The sequence below is a fragment of the Furipterus horrens genome, unplaced genomic scaffold (genome assembly GCF_987537825.1).
Source record: "Furipterus horrens unplaced genomic scaffold, mFurHor1.1.pri manual_scaffold_16, whole genome shotgun sequence".
Taxonomy (NCBI): domain Eukaryota; kingdom Metazoa; phylum Chordata; class Mammalia; order Chiroptera; family Furipteridae; genus Furipterus; species Furipterus horrens.
In genome coordinates, this window is record NW_028327186.1 from 2,566,647 (window position 1) to 2,585,919 (window position 19,273).

At 50.8% G+C, this 19,273-nt stretch overlaps 1 protein-coding gene across 1 annotated transcript in view; it reads left to right on the top strand.

Moving 5' to 3' along the window:
* TRPM1 (transient receptor potential cation channel subfamily M member 1) overlaps positions 1-19,273 on the top strand; it is a 60,363-nt gene that overhangs the window by 15,425 nt on the left and 25,665 nt on the right. Inside the window, exons 3-18 of the mRNA XM_090263820.1 lie at positions 85-164; positions 769-964; positions 2,625-2,838; positions 3,597-3,721; positions 4,456-4,627; positions 7,654-7,828; positions 8,731-8,854; positions 10,014-10,086; positions 10,788-10,888; positions 11,567-11,740; positions 12,769-12,903; positions 13,346-13,396; positions 15,131-15,271; positions 16,108-16,137; positions 17,111-17,403; positions 19,002-19,230. Of these exons, the coding sequence (XP_090119946.1) occupies positions 85-164; positions 769-964; positions 2,625-2,838; positions 3,597-3,721; positions 4,456-4,627; positions 7,654-7,828; positions 8,731-8,854; positions 10,014-10,086; positions 10,788-10,888; positions 11,567-11,740; positions 12,769-12,903; positions 13,346-13,396; positions 15,131-15,271; positions 16,108-16,137; positions 17,111-17,403; positions 19,002-19,230 (2,313 nt within the window). The remainder of the gene's footprint in view (positions 1-84; positions 165-768; positions 965-2,624; positions 2,839-3,596; positions 3,722-4,455; positions 4,628-7,653; positions 7,829-8,730; positions 8,855-10,013; positions 10,087-10,787; positions 10,889-11,566; positions 11,741-12,768; positions 12,904-13,345; positions 13,397-15,130; positions 15,272-16,107; positions 16,138-17,110; positions 17,404-19,001; positions 19,231-19,273) is intronic.

Consider the following 19,273-nt stretch of genomic DNA (forward strand, 5'->3'; position numbering starts at 1 on the left):
TATTAATTTTACAAAAGTAAAAGAATGAACTCTGATGATGGCTTGGGAAGATATGGGTCTAATTTCCACTTCTTTCTCTTCCAGGGACAGAAAGCTTGGATAGAAAAAACCTTTTGCAAACGAGAATGTATCTTTGTCATTCCCAGCACTAAAGACCCTAATAGGTAAATTGGCAGCCGTAATTAAGACATTATCCAAACCCACACTTGGCCACCAGTTGCCAGCAACTATACTTTATTTTCTTAATCCTCACCCAAGAATATGTTCACTGATTTTAGAGAGAGAGGAAGGGAGAGAGAAACATCGATCGGTTGCCTCGCATACGCGCCCCAACTGGGGACCAAACCTGCAACCTAGTATGTGCCCTGACCAGGAATCAAACCTACAACCTTTCGGTGCACGGGATGATGCTCCAACCCACTGAGCCACCCAGCCAGGGCACCAGCAACTATTCTTCTAGTGTCTGTGGGGGTGGGAGGAGGAGCCAGAAAGGATGGCCAGGGAGTCACTTGGACTACTAAGTTCTGTGGAGGTACAACTAGGCTCGAGAAAGAGCTACTATGCTCCGTACCTGCCATTCCCCCAAATGTGAACCCTCATTCCCAGATGGGCCCTGAATCTCTCAGTGACCTCTTGACACATTTCCAGGGCAACTTTGTTAGAGTTTCGTAATGTTATTCAGATGAGCCATTATAGAATGGTACACCCGAAACCGACGCCACTGTAAGCATAGTCATTGCTTTGACTCTGTTTTGCCTTTGTTTCCAGGTGCTGCTGCGGCCGGCTCACCAACCAGCACCTCCCGCCTCTGCCCGGTGTGACATCTGGGAAAAACGGGGAGGAAAACAAAGAGGTGGAGACTCAGCCCGAGAAATGGTCCGTTGGCAAACACACCCAGAGCTACCCAACCGATTCCTATGGGACGCTTGAGTTCCAGGGTGGCGGATACTCCAATAAAGCCATGGTAAGAACGTCCTGAGCCCAGCGCCTCCCAGAATCCCAGACTGCAGGCACCTGGGTTTCCTTTTAGCGGTGTGGCTCAGTCTTCCTAGATATTTCATGGCAAAGGCACAGAATATAGCTGCATGCTCACCATTTTAGATTTTTTTACTTATTGGTTAGAGAGAGAGACAAACATCAATTTGTTGTTCCACCCATTCATGTGTTCACTGGTTGATTCTCGTATGTGCCCTGACTGGGGATCAAACCCACGACCTTGATGTATCAGAAGAATGCTCCAACCAACTGAGTTTCCTGGCCAGGCCTCACTGGGCATTTTAGCCATGCGATTCAGAAACTGGGCACTATTATAAAGCACGTGCAGTGTCCCGTAAATCCATACCAACATCGTGAATCCACAGGTCACACTCTAGCCCAGCTACGCAGGCATATTCATCATTCCATCCCCAGTGATGAGAGAGAAATGATGTTATTTGTTTTTTGAGGTTACGTGTAGTTTTGTTTTGTTTCTTTTATAAGTGTGGCCCTTCAATTCTCCTTAAACGGGTTAGGAGCTGGAAATATTCCCCCACCCTAACCCGCCCACTGAAGCCCATCCATAGCCTCCCTGGCCAAGAAGACCAAGAACGTTCACGTTTGCATAGGAACAGGGAGGGCCCCCTGCCTTTCCCATGAGCCTCAGCAGAGAGGGGAGGCGTGGGCACTGTGATCTCCTTCAGCAAACTCTGAACAACGCCTGCACATGCCCAGTCAGACTGTTTTGGCAATTTCACTTTATTGCACTGGCCCAGCATCCTTGTTCAAATAAAATTCAGTTGTGTTCCAAGTACCAGAGCACAGGGTCTTCTGCAGAGGCACCCTGCATATTGGCATGGGCCCAGAGAAGGGGTGTGTAGCAGCCAAGGCCATTAACCTCCTCTTCACCTTGACCAGAAGGTCAAGTCCAAGGCTTGGCCAGTGAACCCCACTCCCATAACCCACTCAATGTGGTCCGTAGGCCACCCCCTCAACAACACCCTGACCAACCTCTGGGGCCCTGGTCCTTGCTGAGCCAACCTTGGAGTTAAATCCTTCAAGATTAGGCGGCCAGATAAAATGCAGACACCCTAAGCCCTGGCTGCTGTGGCTCAGTGGATTGAGCGTCGGCCTGTGAGCCAAGTGTCGCTGGTTCGATTCCCAATCAGGGCACATTACTAGGTTGCACGTCAGGTCCCCAGTTGGGGGAGCGAGTGAGAGACAACCACACAGTGATGTTTCTCTCCCTCTCTTTCTCCTTTCCTCTCTCTCAAATAAAATAAAATAAAGAAACAAACAAATTATTAAAAAAAAAAATGCAGACACCCAGGCATAGCTGAATTTCAGATGAACAACGGATAACTGTTTTAGTATAAGTATGTTCCAAATCTTGCATGAGGCATGCTTATGCTAACAGCTATTTTGCTGTTCATATAAAATTCAAATTTGACTGGGCGGCCAGAGGGGACTTGCAAAATCCGTTTCTTTCAGTGGCTTGGCCACAGGCTCGCGTGGAGGCCTCAGAACCTGAGAGGCGGGAAGCCAGACAGCTCCTGCCTGGACAGAAGCTATAGGCCTGGTGCCCTGTAACATGGGAGGCAAAACCAAGGCCTGGGTGCTGAGTGTCACACACATACACTCTCTTGCAGTATATCCGTGTGTCCCATGACAGCCAGCCAGATTCGCTGCTTCATCTCATGGTGAAAGACTGGCAGCTGGAGCTGCCCAAGCTCCTGATATCTGTGCACGGAGGCCTCCAGAACTTTGAGATGCAGCCCAAGCTGAAGCAGGTCTTTGGGAGAGGCCTGATCAAGGCCGCCGTGACCACTGGTGCCTGGATCTTCACCGGGGGCGTTAGCACTGGTAAGAGCAAAGCCTTTCTCCTGCCATAACCATACAGACCCGAACTCATGGCTCCCTAAGAGCTTTGCGGTAATTGAGATGGAAAAACAAAAGGTATTGCTTCTTGGAAATATTTATCACAGAAGTGAAGTCTTGATTCAGTAGCTTGTTTCTTTTCTTTTCTTTCCTTTCTTTTTTTTTGTTATTGGTGTGATTGTTCTAATGCTCGACATTTCTGGCACCCACACTCTATGTGCCTTTCCTTGAGTGGAGCCCTGTATGGACCTCATTGTCATTGAGGTTCTTGACTGTCCTTTCTCCAGCATATGCGAGAGGACTCTGAGGTACAGAGAAGCTGAGGTATGTGCTGGGCAGTCTGGCTGTCAACTTGAGCTGAATGCAGTCAGGGGGTGCCGAAGAGACCCAGTGACTTCCATCTTTGGAGGCCTGTAAAGGAAACCCCTTCACAGCCAGTTTGGTTTTGCTTTTGTTGATTTTTGAGAGAGAGGAAGGGAGGTGGGGGGGAGAGAGAGAGAGAGAGATCAATCGGTTGTCTCCCATACATGCCCTGACTGGGGATCGAACCCGCAACTTTTTGGTGTATGGGATGACGCTCCAACAAACTGAGCCACCTGGCCAGGGCCAATGTACTTCTTTTGATGATGAAGATCATTATGTTTCAACCCTGTTCCATGAGGAATGGAGTGGCTCAGAGTTCACAAATGCTGAGATAGTGGGAAGTAAAGGCCCTAAAAAATGTGCCATATGGCTGCTCCCAGGTGTCATCAGCCACGTCGGGGACGCCTTGAAAGACCACTCCTCCAAGTCCAGAGGCCGGGTCTGTGCTATAGGAATCGCCCCTTGGGGTATCGTGGAGAACAAGGAAGACCTGATTGGAAAGGATGTAAGTGTTTTCTTCCCAGCCATGGGCAATTTTTCAAAGTCAGTCTTTATTTTGAGATAATTGCAGAATCACTTCTCTATCTGGAATAAGAAAGAGAGGTGCCATATACCCTTTCTGCAAAGGTAACATCTTGCAAAACTATGACCCAGTGTCACAACCAGGATCTTGACATTGATACAATCAAGATGCACAGGGGTTCCATTACCACTACCCCGTTCTGCCCCATGTTGCCCTTGAACATCCACACCTCATTCCCTCCCTCCCCCTGCTAACCACAGTCTGCTCTTACCTATAACTTGATCATTTCAAAAATGGTATGTAAATGGGATCACGCAGTATGTAACCTCTGAGGGTTATTATTTTCTCACTCCACAATAATCCCCCGGAAAGCCAGGTTGTATGTATCAGCAATTTGGTGGTTTCCAGTTGACTCTTCCCGGTACATCTGCCACAAACGTTTCCGTCCAGGATTTTGTGTTGACGTAGGTTTTCACTGGTCAGCAATCAATGCCCCAGGGTACAGTTTCTTGGTTGCTGTTCTCTAAAATAATTTATTCTTTTCTGATTTCGTATAGAAATTTACAAAAAAATAATCCTTCTTGAGGGAGAATTAGAAAGGGTAAGAGACGCCCGTTTAGACAAAGCAGTTGCCGCACATGTACGCGTTCTTGCCTCCCCAGCGGGCACTGACCTCTCGGCACCCCCGCTCTGATTTGCGCTGTGCCTTTCGCCAGGTGACACGAGCCTACCAGACCATGTCCAACCCGCTCAGCAAGCTCTCTGTGCTCAACAACTCCCACACGCACTTCATCCTGGCCGACAACGGCACCCTGGGCAAGTACGGCGCGGAGGGGAAGCTCCGGAGGCAGCTGGAAAAGCACATCTCTCTGCAGAAGATCAACACGAGTAAGTTCTGGGGAAGGACTGTGGGCGCCAGAGGGGAACCGCCCCCAGGGCATGAAAAGCCTTCACTTGGTTCCCGGTAGAGCAGCGGAAGATGACTTGCCTCTGGCTTCTTGCTCAGCCACCTACACAGCCAGTGCAGCCCCTGAGCTGTGTCCCCAGGCTTTGCCCCAGTCATGAGAAGGCCAGAGGCAAGAAACAGTTCTGCAGCGGTTGCCCTGGTAACGGCAACTGCCCAGGAGGGCTCTGAGTGGGGCAGGGACATTGTCCAATGGTGCCGGTTCCCTAGAACTGCTGGAGTCATTATTTTTTTAATGTTAGAACAACATCAACAACAAAAAAAACATTTCTCAAAGACTTGGTGTGGTTTCCTTTATCAACTGAGTGTTGCGTGGTCCTTCAATCGAATATCTTCAGCTCTGGCCTCTCACCCAGACCATGATGGACCAGCTGGCACGTCCCTGGGGGAGGATGCTGAGGTCAAGCCGGAGAGGAAGGAGCCACCCTCAACCAGATGAAATGAAAACAACCCGCTACAATGAAATTAACCGAAAGTAACCAGTGTAACCTGTTGGAAGATGTTCATTCTTCAGCACCTTTTATTGTCAAACAATGATCTAAAAAGTGATCCTCGAGAGTATTTTGTTTTTGCTATGACTGGTATGATGTTTGGGAAAGACAGTCTGGAAAATGGTCACTAGGAAGCACTATGAAAGGGTCCGTGAGGCCGCACAGCAATTAGAATGGAGGGGGCCTGCCGTGCAAAGTTGTGGACTTCCGAGGATCCGATCTCTGTTGAGAAATTAGCTGGGGACTGAATTTTTTGTTCTCACATGATTTTTTGTTTTGTTTTGTTTTTTTAAGTAGGTTTTTAATTATTTATTTATGTGTTTGTTTATTTTATTTTTAGAGAGAGGGGCAAAGACAAAGAGAGGGAGAGAAACATCACTGTGTGGTTGCCTCTCTCTCATGCCCTCAACTGGGGGCCTGACATGCAACCTCGTCATGTGCCCTGACTGGGAATCGAACCAGTGACACTTGGCTCGTAGGCCGATGCTCAATCCACTGAGCCACAGCAGCCAGGCTTTTCTCACGTGATTTTATTGTGCTGGACTTGTAAATTGCACACCGCCCAACTTCACCCGGCCATGTGACTGGTGGGCTTCCCTTTGTCATCCTTTGCCTGGGACTCTTGAGTGGGGCAGGGACAGCAAAGGGATGCTCAGTTGTCACCGCTCACAGCGCGGAGCTTCGGGGAGCCCAGCCAAAACCATGAAGAATTAATTCCACTCCGTTTCTAGAAACGAAGGTGATTCGGCCACCGTAGTCCCGAGTATCTAAAATGCTAAGCCTTGCTTGGCTTGGAAACCTCAGAGGCAGGGTCTGCGACATCTTGGTCCATTTTTCCAGTTTCTCGTAGCCAGGGCCGGGCCTGAAGCAGACCCTCAAATGCACTTTTGCTGAACTGAACTGAGATTGCTCTGGTAAGAGTTGTTCAAAATATTTAGAGGTTCCTGACTGGAGTAATGCGTCATGGAAGCAAACCAGAAACTCCGAATGCCCCCACTTGAAATCCTTAGATCTCGCCCTGGCTGGTATGGCTCAGTTGGTTATCCTGCAAAGCAAAAGGTCGCCAGTTCGATTCCTGGTCGGGGTGCGTGCCTGAGTTGCAGGTTTGGTCCCCTGCAGTGGGAGGCAACTGATGGATGCTTCTCTCTCTCTCGCATTGATGTTCCTCTCCCTCCCTTCCTCTCTCTAAAAAAATAAATAATTTTTTTAAAAAAGAAATTCTTAGATCGCCTCACATAGGCTCGCAGCTTTCATCGGAAAGCCTTCAGAACTGCAAGACAAGGACTCCGCTCCCACTTGGCCCTGGTGGGTGTTCATCACACATCTGGTGAAAGACGCTCAGCATAGACTGTCATGGCCACTCTGGGGTGAAATTGCGAAAGAGGCAAATCTGCCTCTGCTGTGTCTCCACCGCCAGAAACCCGGGCTCTTTCTATCCTTCTGCTGCCTCCTGCTTCCCACAGGCCCCCCCTGCTGGTTCTGCCACCCACGTGCGCTTGCTGCTGCCTTGTCCCTGGAGAGTCCCGTGGCCTGGTAGAGGTGGGCGGAGGACCCCGAGGGCTAATGGGGGTCCGTGGGTTTGCCGTCCATGGAACTCACCGCCTGTTTCAGGTACTGGAGGCAGAAACAACTACAGAGCATACCGCGTGGACGCGCCGCCTCAAGTTCACAGAGCACCTGGACGTCCAAAGAGTTTCTTATAGTTGTATTCATTGCCCCTTCAGGAGCCAGAGGTGCATGGCGATGGTACACCTTTGACAGATGGCTCCCTGTGGCTCCTGGTGGCTTGGTACCTTGCCCCAAGGTCATATGGCTAATGCATGAGGCCAGGAGTTGAACTGAGCTCTTTTATCGCTGGTCCGGTTCCTTTGCACTGTGTCATTCTTTTTATTTTTTTAAGGAGATTTTACTTATTTATTTTTAGAGAAAGGGGAAGGGAAGGAGCAAGAGAGGGAGCAGTTGCCTCTTGTACGCACCCTGAGTGGGGGCCGAACCTGCAACCCGGGCATGTGCCCTGACTGGGAATTGAACTGGCAGCCTTTCGCTTTTGGGGGATGATGCCCAACCAACTGAGCCACACCAGCCGGGGCCACTGCGTCATTCTTTAGGGGACAGCCATCCAGGGTGGGAATGTCAGACCCTGGTGCAGGGTAGCAAGGGAGGTACTTTTCCAGCAGAGAGAACCTTCCTTGACGCAGCCCCTATGTCAGGGGAGTTCTGCACGGAGCTCAACCCCATAGGGTTCAGGAAGCTCATGATTTTAAGACTCTGCTTTTCCCAATGCAGCCATAATACGGGGTTCGAATAAAATAACGAAAGCAGCCGCGTCATGTCTCTGGGGGAACATTCACACCCGCCAGAACCCCCGTCCAGCCTTCCAGGCTGTAATGTTAGAAATTAGAACGAGCAGCAGCCGGGCGGGGACCTGGGTCTGACGGCGCGCGTGGCGTGTATTGCAGGGCTGGGCCAGGGCGTGCCCGTCGTGGGCCTGGTGGTGGAAGGGGGCCCCAACGTCTTTTCTATCGTTCTGGAATATCTCCGCGAAGAGCCTCCAGTCCCCGTGGTGGTTTGCGACGGAAGTGGACGCGCCTCGGACATTCTGTCGTTTGCGCACAAATACTGGGAGGAAGGAGGGTAGGGTTTCTGACGCGTCCCCCAGGGTGGGGTTTTAACTGCCTTGCCGCTAGGCCGAGAAAGAGACCATCGCCTTTCCAAAAACGTTAAGTAAGGAAGATTTACTCGATTCTCCCATTTCCCGAGGTCAGTGTGAGAGGGAGCAGTCTAGAAAATGATGTTTTTTCTTTCTTTTTTTGAGATTTTACTTATTTATTTTTAGAGAGAGTGGAAGGAGGGGAGAAAGAGAAGGAGAGAAACATTGAGTTGTTGCCTCTAGCACACCCCCAACTGGGGACCTGGCTCACAGTCCAGGCATGTGCCCTGACTGGGAATTGAACCTGCAACCCTTTGGTTCGCAGGCCGATGCTCAATCCACTGAGCCACATCAGCCGGGCTCTTTTTTTTCTTTTTTATAATATTTTATTTATTTATTTTTAGAGAGAGGGAAAGGAGGGAGGAAGAGAGGGAAAGGAGGGTGGAAGAGAGGGAGAGAAACATCACTGTGTGGTTGCCTCTTGTGTGCCCCCAACTGGGGACCTGGCCCGCAACCCAGGCACGTGCCCTGACTGGGAATTGAACCTACAACCCTTTGGTTTGCAGGCTGGCACTCAATCCACTGAGCTACACCAGCTCAACAGGGCAAGACCATGCTGTTTCTTACAGAATTCTTTCTCTGGGGGAGCACACTCTTTGCCTCTCAGCTTCATGTTCCCTTATAAGGTTTTCAACAGCCTGTGATTTAGGACAAGGGGGTACACAGTTTTACACTGTGCTCCCTTCCCGCCTTCTGTCCCGGGACCCCCCTCCAATGGAAAAGTTTCTGACCAAAGACACCAGATAGGCCTAGAGATGTGGGATTGATTCACATACACAGCCTTAACTTGTGCTGTGTTCTTCTCTTTGGTGTTTCCTTTGAACAGGGTCATAAACGACTCCCTCAGGGACCAGCTTCTGGTCACCATCCAGAAAACATTTAATTACAGCAAGACACAGTCGCATCAGCTGCTTGCGATCCTAACAGAGTGCATGAAGAAGAAAGAACTCGTAAGTGTCTGTCTTGAGTTTCTGTCCACGCCAGCTGGACATAATCGTGTTGGAGTTGTTCAGATTTTAGTTCAGCTCTTCCAAGGGGCAGTTTACAAATCCGCCCCAAACTGGGTGTCATGTCCATGTGACGGAGGCAGCACGAGCTCACACAGAGGCAAGACCCAGGTGCGTTCTGACCTCAGTCAATGTTAGGTGATGTCCCGCTACGTCACACCAACTCTAAGGTTCATGATATTAATCGGATATCAAGACCTGGCCCTGGTTGTTGTAGCTCAGTGGACTGAGCACCGGCCTGTGAACCAAAGGGTTGCTGGTTCGATTCCCAGTCAGAGCACATGCCTGGGTTGTGGGCCAGGTCCCTAGTTGGGGGCACACAAGCGGCAACCACATACTGATGTTTCTCTCCTTCTCTTTCTCCCTCCCTTCCTCTCTCTCTAAAAATAAATAAATAAAAATTAAAAAAAAACGACAACCCTGAGGACTGATGCACATTACTCTTTTAGGTGGGCTTATAAAATTCTATCGTATCATTTCCCAAACACAGTACAGGCATACCTCACAGATGGCGTGGGTGCAGTTCCAGACCACGGCAATCACGCAAGTGGTCATCTTTTAGCTGGCAGAGGGTCTTACCTTCAATCTGTAAACATAATACCTGCAAAATATGCTTGGGTATCATCAAATCTGAGTAGAAATGATTTTGTCCTCTCCCATAGCAATTTAGATATTGGAGTGTAGAACCTGAATGAGCAGATCAGGTAAGTAATAAAATAAAATCAGGCAAGGGCTCAGAGTCAGGGTGAGCAAGGCTATCACTTCTGGAAGTCAGATGAGCCGGGTTTAGAATGGTTTTGCTCTCAGCATCATTGCGTGTTAGTCTCTGTGAGCCTTTCTTAAAAATGCCTGCCCTGGCCAGGTGGCTCAGTGGGTTGGAGCGTTGTCCCGTGTTCCAGAAGTTTATGGGTTTGATCCCTGGTCAAGGCACAGACAACTGATCCGTATCTCTCTTACATCAATTTTCCTCTCTCTTCCTCTCTCTAAAAAAAAAAAAAATCAATAAACATATCCTCAGGTGAAGATTAAAAAACCACCCCAATTCTCTCCCTTGTATTTAGCTTCACTTCGCTCAGCCTTTTCACAGCCAACCCGTTTTCAGGTCACTGTGTTCAGAATGGGAGTGGAGGGGCAGCCAGACATGGAGATGGCGATTCTCACGGCCCTGCTGAAAGGTGAGCTCTGGGGCGGAGGGGCTTCTGTCCTTTCAGGTGACCGTCCCTTCCTCCTGCCCGGAGCTGTGCCTGTTGGCAACAGAGCCCCAAGCCAGCCAGCTGCCCAGACCCATCTCAGGAGGAAGCCACAGTAGAGCCACAGGGGTTCCTTGATGGGGGTGCTCGGCCGGGGACAGTGGCAGCTGAAGTCAGAACTAGTTTTCATCTGTAACTAGTTCATTATGGGTTTTGACTCATGGAGGGTAAACATAAAAAGGGTTTTTTAAAATTTCAATCTCTGCATCCTGCAGTGCCTTGTCCAATTTCCGCGTCTCTCTCCTAATGACAGGCTGCAACCTGGCCCCTCCTGAGGTTGCATGGGGACACACACTCCCCGCCTGCCTGGCCGTGCTGGGCTGGGCTCCCATGGCTGCCGGGTGGTGCTCTCAGGCTGCGCTCACCTCCCGCCTGCGGGGCAGCCCCAGCCCAGATAAGGGTCCTGGAGTCCCTAGGTGGCCTCCACCCTCCTCCCGGGCGGCCCTTTGAGAAGATGGAGTTCTTAGCTCTGAGGCCTGGGTCGTCAGGCTGGGACTCGAGGAAAGGCAGCAAGGCTTAGCTCCAGCCCCAGGGAGCCTGGGGAGCCTGTGCTCACCACCCAGCACCCCCAAACCCTGGGTGGTCCAGGCACGGAGAGAGAATCGCCTGCTTTCCTGCCTTTCCAGGAACGAACGCATCAGCCCCGGACCAGCTGAGCTTGGCGTTGGCCTGGAATCGCGTCGACATAGCGCGAAGCCAGATCTTTGTCTTCGGGCCCCACTGGCCGGTGAATCTGTTTTCTGTTTCGTACCATTTGTCCTGACTTTGTCCAGATGACACATTAGTCTGTGCTCCCCTGGAGACACGGGTCTCAGGAAATGATCCAGAGCTTCTGATGATTCAGCGACTGATCCCCTGGGGTTATTAGGAGCCGGAACGTCACAGAACCAGGAGGAAGTAGAAGCGACCAGCCCTAGTCACAGACCCAAGCCAGTGCTCTTAAGGAAGTGATCACTAAATATGTCAGGGTGGTTGATGAAAGTGGGTTTTTACCCTTGTAAACAAAAGAAAGAAGATAACCCCTTAGAATGAAATATGATTGCATTGAGAACATTGATTTTTCAAATTCTGTTCCATGAAGGCCTAGAGAACTGCATGTGTACCATGTTCACATGAGTGCATGTGTGCACGCCAAAACGCACATGCATGCCAACATGCACACGTGTGCGCACGCCAAGCGTGTGCGCGCATGCTGACAGGTATGCGCTGGCATGCATGTGTGCACCAGCATGCACGTGCATTGCGCTGGGGTGCACATGTATGCACACTAGCATGCACATGTGCGCGTGCTACCAAGTGTGCATGTGCGCTGCATGCATTGTGCTAACGTGCACATGTGTGTGTGTGGGCACGCCCGTGTGCGCATGTGAGTGCTTTCCCCCATTCTGCTTGCTGTGACCTGCAGCCCCTGGGCAGCCTGGCCCCGCCGACAGACAGCAAGGTCACGGAGAAGGAGAGGAAGCCGCCCACAGCCACCGCCAAGGGCGGCCGGGGGAAAGGAAAAGGCAAGAAGAAAGGGAAAGGGAAAGAGGAGGAGGAGGAAGAGACTGACCCCCGGAAGATCGAGCTACTGAACTGGGTATGTGGGGAGTATTTGCTCCCATTTCCGGGGATCACTGAGGTCCTGGAGGCTGGCACCCTCTTCCTCGAAGGGAAGGCGCGCCCCCGGTGCCTTGGCCCCAGGCGGCCATGTCCCCTTTGCTGGGATACAGGTGTCAGGTTGTCACAGACGTTTCTGCATTGGGGGAGTAAAGCCACCAGCAGGGGAGGCTGGGTCGTCGGCCTCCACCGCGGATCTCTCTGCCTGGCAGACACGTCACCGAACAAAACACGGAGCCAGGGATTTGGGGGGCTGAGGCTAACAACACCCATATCTGGCCTTGCCACAGATGGGGCACAGGCCAGGCAGGGCACCGTGCCTCTGCGGTGACAGCTAACTGGCATGGTCGCTGTCACTCACCCTGGTGGCACTCCGCTCGCCCAGTTGGCCCCACGCAGCTGCCACATGGGGGATTCTAAGGCAGGGAAACAAACCCTGGGCAGCAAGCCGGCGCCTTCTGTGGAACACTGCAGGTCCCATCGCTGTGGAAGGGCAGATGTAAATACTAAATAATGGTAAATAAAATGGTGCAATCTGCCACTTCAGAGAACAGTGTTCATGGAGGTGGGAACCTGGAGATTCAAGTATGGATCGCCGTTTTATTTTGAAAAGAATGCGACTTATGTGGGTTTTCTGTCTCATGTTTATATTGAAAGAAAAGCTAATAAATTATCTTAATTAAAAACAAAACTGGAAACCGGAGCGAGCAGTGGCAGTTTGGCTGTCATTTTGAAGCATCTTCCATTTGTTTTACAAAGGAGGAGATCACTTATTGTTTGCCTTTTATCAAACTCGGATCGCCGGTCTGCTGCATAGAGGCCAACCCGATGAGGACAGGGAGGGGAGGTGGGTGTGTTTACTGAAGAAGGGAGGGCAGAGAGGACCCTGTTCACCAAGCTCTAGGATCTGGGGGGTCAGGATATGCTTTCGGAGATGTTTCCAACCTGCCTCCTGCCTCGCGTCCCCCCCAAGAAGACACTCCCGGGCTCCCCTCCGCCCTTTTGCAGGTGAATGCCTTGGAACAAGCCATGCTGGACGCTTTGGTCTTAGATCGCGTGGACTTTGTGAAGCTCCTGATTGAAAACGGAGTCAACATGCAGCACTTTCTTACCATCCCGAGGCTGGAAGAGCTTTACAACACGGTGAGCGTTCCAGCAGAGACACGCTGGGTGCGCTCACCATGGACGCACGGTGTGCATGCAGTTTCCCAGAGAAGCACAGAGTTACTGAAGTGTCCTTTCAGCTGTGGGGTGGGGGGTGGGCACTGTACTGCTTAATGGCAGGCAGGTCTTCCTTCCTTCCTTCCTTCTTTCCTTCCTTTCTTTCTTTTGTTCATTCGTTTTTAAAATCCTCGGGTAGTTTGATTCCCAGTCAGGGCACATGCCTGGGTTGCAGGCCAGGTCCTCAGCTGGGGGCGCACAGAGGCAACCACACAGTGATGTTTCTCTCCCTCTCTTTCCCTCCCTCCCTTCCCCTCTCTAAAAATAAATAAATAAAATCCTCAAATAAAAAATCCTAGGGTAGGATTTTGCTCCAAGGTGAAGAGAAAACCATAGTTAATGTGGGTAAATACTTGTCTTTCAGAGACTGGGTCCGCCAAACACTCTTCATTTGCTGGTCAGGGACGTCAAAAAGGTCAGTCTACTGTTTCTTTTCTTTTTATAAAGGTTATTTATTTTTAGAGAGAGAAGAAGGGAGGGAGGAAGAGAGAGAGAGAAACATCACTGTGTGGTTGCCTCTCACATCCCCCCAACTGGGGAGCTGGCCCATAACCCAGGCACGTGCCCTGACTGGGAATCGAACCGGCGACCCTTTGGCTCGCAGGCCAGCGCTCAATCCACTGAGCCACACCAGCCAGGGCTACTGTTTTGTTATCCTTACCTATGAGCATCTTTCAATAATATATTTTTAAAACTTATTTTCCGATTAAAGCTGACATACAGTGTTATATCAGTTTCAGGTATACAATATAATGCTTAGACATTTGTATCCCCCCCGGTAAGTCGGGGCCCTCCTGACACCATACATAGTTATCACAATATTATTGAGTGTATCCCCTGTGCTGTACTTTACATCCCATGGCTGTTTTTATAACTGGCAATTTAGACTTGTCCAGAAGACATTTTATAAAACAATTCTTAAATTTCTAAAATGTAGGTTCCTCTTATTGGCATCCTAAGAAATGATGAATCCCTCTCTTCATTAAAAGTTTCCTTACAACTAAAACAGACGATCCCTTTTAAGTTTAATGCTCCTCCCCACACATGATGGTCATGCGTTGAATGAGGGGTAGCAGGGTGGTGATGGGGGCTATGGTCAAAGCCAGGGCAGGAGCCAGGGGAGGGTCCGCCTCACCCCGCCCCGCCCTTCTGCTGTCCTGGCCCCTGTTCTGTCCCTGCCGCCTCATGCTCTGCGTTAAGACCTGCCACTCTGGCCCTGGCTGCTGTGGCTCAGTGGATTGAGCGTCGGCCTGTGAGCCAAGTGCCGTTGGTTTGATTCCCATTCAGGGCACATGTAAGGTTTACATGTCAGGTCCCCAGTTGGGGGCGCGAGTGAGAGGCAACCACACAGTGATGTTTCTCTCCCTCTCTTTCTCCTTTCCCCTCTCTCTAAAATCAGATAAATAAACAAAACAAAAAAAATAAATAAGTTATTTTTTTTTAAAAAGACCTGCCACTCTGCCTCTTTCTAGAAGTACCGTTAGGACATGCCTGTGTCACTCTGTTTTGGTCATCAGGCAGTTGTTCTTGGCCCTCTCTGGTCCCTCATTGGGAAGTGACACAGGTCCCCCATGTCCCTGCTGTGAGTATAACGGTCTATCTTCTTGGTGAACCCTGTTCGCTCACCCTCCTGTCCTGGTCTTTCTTGAGTTGAGTGGCCACAGGCTAGAGGGTTAGATGGGGTTCAGGTCGGAAGTGATTCATTTCCTGAGAATGCCATAGTCCCTGGCATGCCGAGTGTGGAATGTGCCTTCATATTCTTAGCAAGAGAAATGAACTCAGATGAGAGAATAGAGAAGAGAGTCCCAGATAATCCGGTCACGTGTCATATAAAAGTCTAGTCCTAATAACAGGAGACAGTCATTGGACCCGTGGGTCTGGGAACCGACAGGGACCCCGGCCCTTGTTTTGCACCTAAGGAATCTGATGTCCCAGACTCCTTAGGCTGGGAAGGGCCCCAGCCACACGATTCCTTGCTTTATGGTGACACATGCATGCGGCAGGCCATTCTGTCGCAGCCTGGTCCTCTGCCCGGCTTCTCTCCCTGGGAGAGTTTGACGGGGACCGGGACTGACCACTCAGGCCTGAGGTGTTAGGAAGGAAGTCCCTGCTCCTCACAGGGCCTGAGACTCGGCTTCTTCTCTTCCAGGGCAACCTGCCGCCCGATTACCACGTCAGCCTCATAGACATAGGGCTGGTGCTGGAGTACCTCATGGGAGGTGCCTACCGCTGCAACTACACCCGCAAGAGCTTCCGGACCCTTTACAACAACTTGTTTGGGCCCAAGAGGGTAGACCTGAGTGACCGCGTGTGGTGTTGTGTGGTTCCCGAGTCACACGGGCTTCCTTGTTGTCATTCCCAATAACTCAGCCTGTTCAGGGTCAAGCTCGGCACCCCGTCCCCAAGCCTGGCTGCTCTTCCTCCTGCAGGGACTCGGGTGTGAGGCCTCCCTGTCCCCACAGATGCCCAGGCTTCTCCTGCAGCCACTGTCCTTGATCCTTAACGAGTTGGGATGCTCAGCCCATCCCTTGTATCTGTCCTCCCTACCCCATCCTTTGTCCCCAATCTGGGCTCCCTTGTCCCTCTTCATCCTATGGCTGCAGTGACCTATTCTCCTAAAGCAAGGGAGGGGTCAGTGCACCTCCTGCTCAGAGGCTCCCAGGACCCCTAGTGAGGATTCACTGCCAAGGTCATTGTCACGGCATCCACGTCTCTCCTCCAAGCCGACTGTCACACTCATCCTGTCTTGGGGGACCACGGACCTCTGCCAAAATCAAACTGTATGGCCGTGCCAGCCAGGTCTTCCCCCTGATCAAAATCTCTTACTTAGCACAACCCGACTCAAGTGTCAGCTCTGTCACAAAGCCCCCTTGCCCCGCACTTGGAGCCTGCAGCTCTGTGCTACATTTCTGTGCGTGAACTTCTCTGGTTCTGGCTGGGACAAGGGTCACGTGCCTGCACCGCTTTCTGCCTAACTGACTCCAGGGAGCCCAAGCTTCCATATTGAGGCATTTCCTTTCCTTAATTGTTCATCTATTATTATGTCTCTTACTAACTCTACTGTTAATGTACTACTAACATCAGTTATCTGATCCCACTGATTTTTTCTCCCCTTTCATTATGCAGCCTAAAGCTCTTAAGCTTCTGGGAATGGAAGTAAGTCGGGTCTGTTTTCAATGGGTTATGATATCTTGGGCAAATATATGTCCCATCCTCGTTTTGTGTGTGTTTGACGTAAGATTGAATGGATGTTTCCTATGAATAAATCCATTACACTAACACACCAGATTTACTTAGATGATTCAGTCAAATTATATAAAGTGACCTTAGACATTTAAAGAAGTTAGCAGCTACCCAATTCATTTTATAGAATTAGCAAAACCATGGTTTCAAAAGCAGACAAAAATTAAACCATAAAAACCTGGAGAATAATGACACTTATGTACACAAAAATAATAAGTAACTCCAAAATAAATGCAATGGAATATTTTTAAAGTCATAAACAAGTAATTAAAATCTTCTAAAAAGGCAAGTATAAGTTAATGTTTCAGAATGAAACATTGGCCTCCCTAAAACATTGGCCGAGAAACCAAAGACCTGGTTCTCTATCCCCTCTTACGTTTCTGCTGTGAATCCCTGGTTCCCCTCTGTCTGCAGCTGAGAGTTGCAATTGGAAGAGTTCCTTGAGGAAATGAAATGTGGGTTCATCTCTCCCATGGTGCTTTTTGTATTTAAGTGTGTTCTTCTTGCTAGTGTTTTATTTTTGCAGCCTCTCCTTGGTTTTTAAAACACCGGTTTGTTCTTCCCTTTATTTGGGCATTCATCGGCTGATTCTTGTATGCGCCCTGACCGGGGATCGAACCCGCCACCTTGGCGTGCTGGGTTTTTCAAGGCTTCTGGAGAAACACTGCCAACCCAGGGGTGCACGTTCTTTAAACAGCAGTCTGCCTTCCCATTCGTTCCCATGGCTCACCTCTAATAACCATGTGCATCTTTTCAGAAGCATTAATGCACCGCGTGGAAGCCACAGATGTCCCTCAAAGGGGCTTTCCTCTTTCGGGCCATCCTGAAACCCTTCACTGCCCACGTAGGTGGCAGAACCGTGGAACGTGTGCCTGTCTCCCCTCAGGATGACGACCCTCCAGCCAAAGGGAAGAAGAAGAAAAAGAAGAAGAAGGAGGAGGAGGTCAACATTGATGTGGACGACCCGGCTGTGGGTCGTTTCCAGTACCCCTTCCACGAGCTGATGGTGTGGGCCGTGCTGATGAAGCGCCAGAAGATGGCCGTCTTCCTCTGGCAGCGGGGCGAGGAGAGCCTGGCCAAGGCCCTGGTAGCCTGCAAGCTCTACAAGGCTATGGCCCACGAGTCCTCCGAGAGCGAGCTGGTGGATGACATCTCCCAGGATCTGGACAATAACTCAAAGTTAGTGTGTGTGTGTGGGGGGGGGGTTGAGGGGATGATGGAGGACTTCTGTCCTGAGTCCCTGTCCCTTTGTGGGGAGGGGGGGTGGCACCTGTATTTCTCACTTCAGTACAGTCGTGTTTGGAGCTTGTAGAGAAATCACTGTGTCCCGCATGTGGACGTTTCTCCTTCAGCCTCTCCGAGGTATTTCTGGGCTGTCCTTGTTTTTTGTTTGTTGGTTTGTTTTTTAATCCTCCCCCAAGGATATGTGGGGTGTTTTTTTTTTTTTTTAGGTTTTATTTATTTTTATTTTTAGAGAGAGGGGAAGGGAAGGAGACAGAGAGGGAGAGAAACATTGATGTGCAAGAGATTGGTTGCCTCTCACATGCTCCCAAATGGGGACCCAGCCCCAGCAACCCAGACATGCGCCCCGACCAGGAACTGAACCGGCCACCCTCTGGTTTACAGCCCGGTGCTCAATCCACTGAGCCACACCAGCCAGAACTGTTTTTATTACTTTTAGAGAGAGAAAGGGGGAAAGAGAGAGAAAAACATCAATTGGTTGCCTCCCATTCGCGCTCTGACCAGGGATCGAACCCACAACCTTCTGGTGGGCGGGAGGATGCTCCAACCCACTGAGCTACCCGGCCAGGGCATTGGTTTTGCTTCCCGGTTTCTTGTGCCAACGGTGGAAACACAACTTGAGTGCAAAGACAATGAAATAGATGTCCCTATGGAACCACACTCAGAGGAAAACAACTTTAGTGAAGCTGTACGCTGGATCTGACCTCAAAGGCCTGTCGGATCTTCTCCCCCTTATGTGGAACAAGACGGCTAGAATGAGCTGGAGCTGGATATTTCAATTCCCCCTGCCCAGTTAGGCTCTGATAAGACCCCAATAGCTTAGGCTCTGGTAAAATAGTTTCCCCTGTGGGCAGACCTTGGTAAGAAGAACAGAGTATTCTGGCGTATTTCAAAATGCTCCCTTTTCTCCACACCCTGAGAAATCGGTGGACCCCGTGGAGGTAAAATCCACAACAGTGGTCTCTCACCTTTAAGACGGGCCCCACCTGGAGTTTTTAACTCTCAGACTTGTCCTCGTGGAGCCTCCAGCAGTTAGTCCCATACAGGTCAGACCCCTCCACCCCCACCCCTGCGCTGGTTCCTGAGAAACTTTGTGCTGGTGAGTTTGTGCTCGGGTGGATGTGATTCACACGGATCCCACCGGTGTGACCAGCCTCACCTGTGAGCCCTCCGGGGGTCCCCTCTCAGGGCCACCTCTCCCCTCCACCAAGGGTAGCCATGCTTCTGATGTCTCACCCCTTTGCTGTGCTCTCTGACCTGCCTCCCTGTGTGGGAACACGTGAGAGAATGGGCTTTGATTTCTCGTTTCTGTGTTTCTGGGGCCCGAGGGGCAAATTCGGGGTCTGCCTAAAGCTCCCGCTGCATCGAGAACAGGCACACCCCAACCTGGCTGAGCACAGAGCCGCAGCCCCACGGTTCCCCCCCAGGGACATGCCCCTGCGCGCATGAAGGATTTCCTCGGCTCCGTGATGTTTCTGTGGCCGAGATTCTCTAAGCGAGAACCCGCGGCCCCAGCCCTGCTTCTCTCCGCGCAGGGACTTCGGCCAGCTGGCGGTGGAGCTGTTAGACCAGTCGTATAAGCACGACGAGCAGGTCGCCATGAAGCTGCTCACGTACGAGCTGAAGAACTGGAGCAACTCGACCTGCCTCAAGCTGGCCGTGGCTGCCAAACACCGGGACTTCATCGCGCACACGTGCAGCCAGATGCTGCTGACGGACATGTGGATGGGGAGGCTGCGGATGCGGAAGAACCCTGGCCTCAAGGTGCGTGGGACGCAGTGCTGGGCGGGCAAGGCCCCCACGGTGA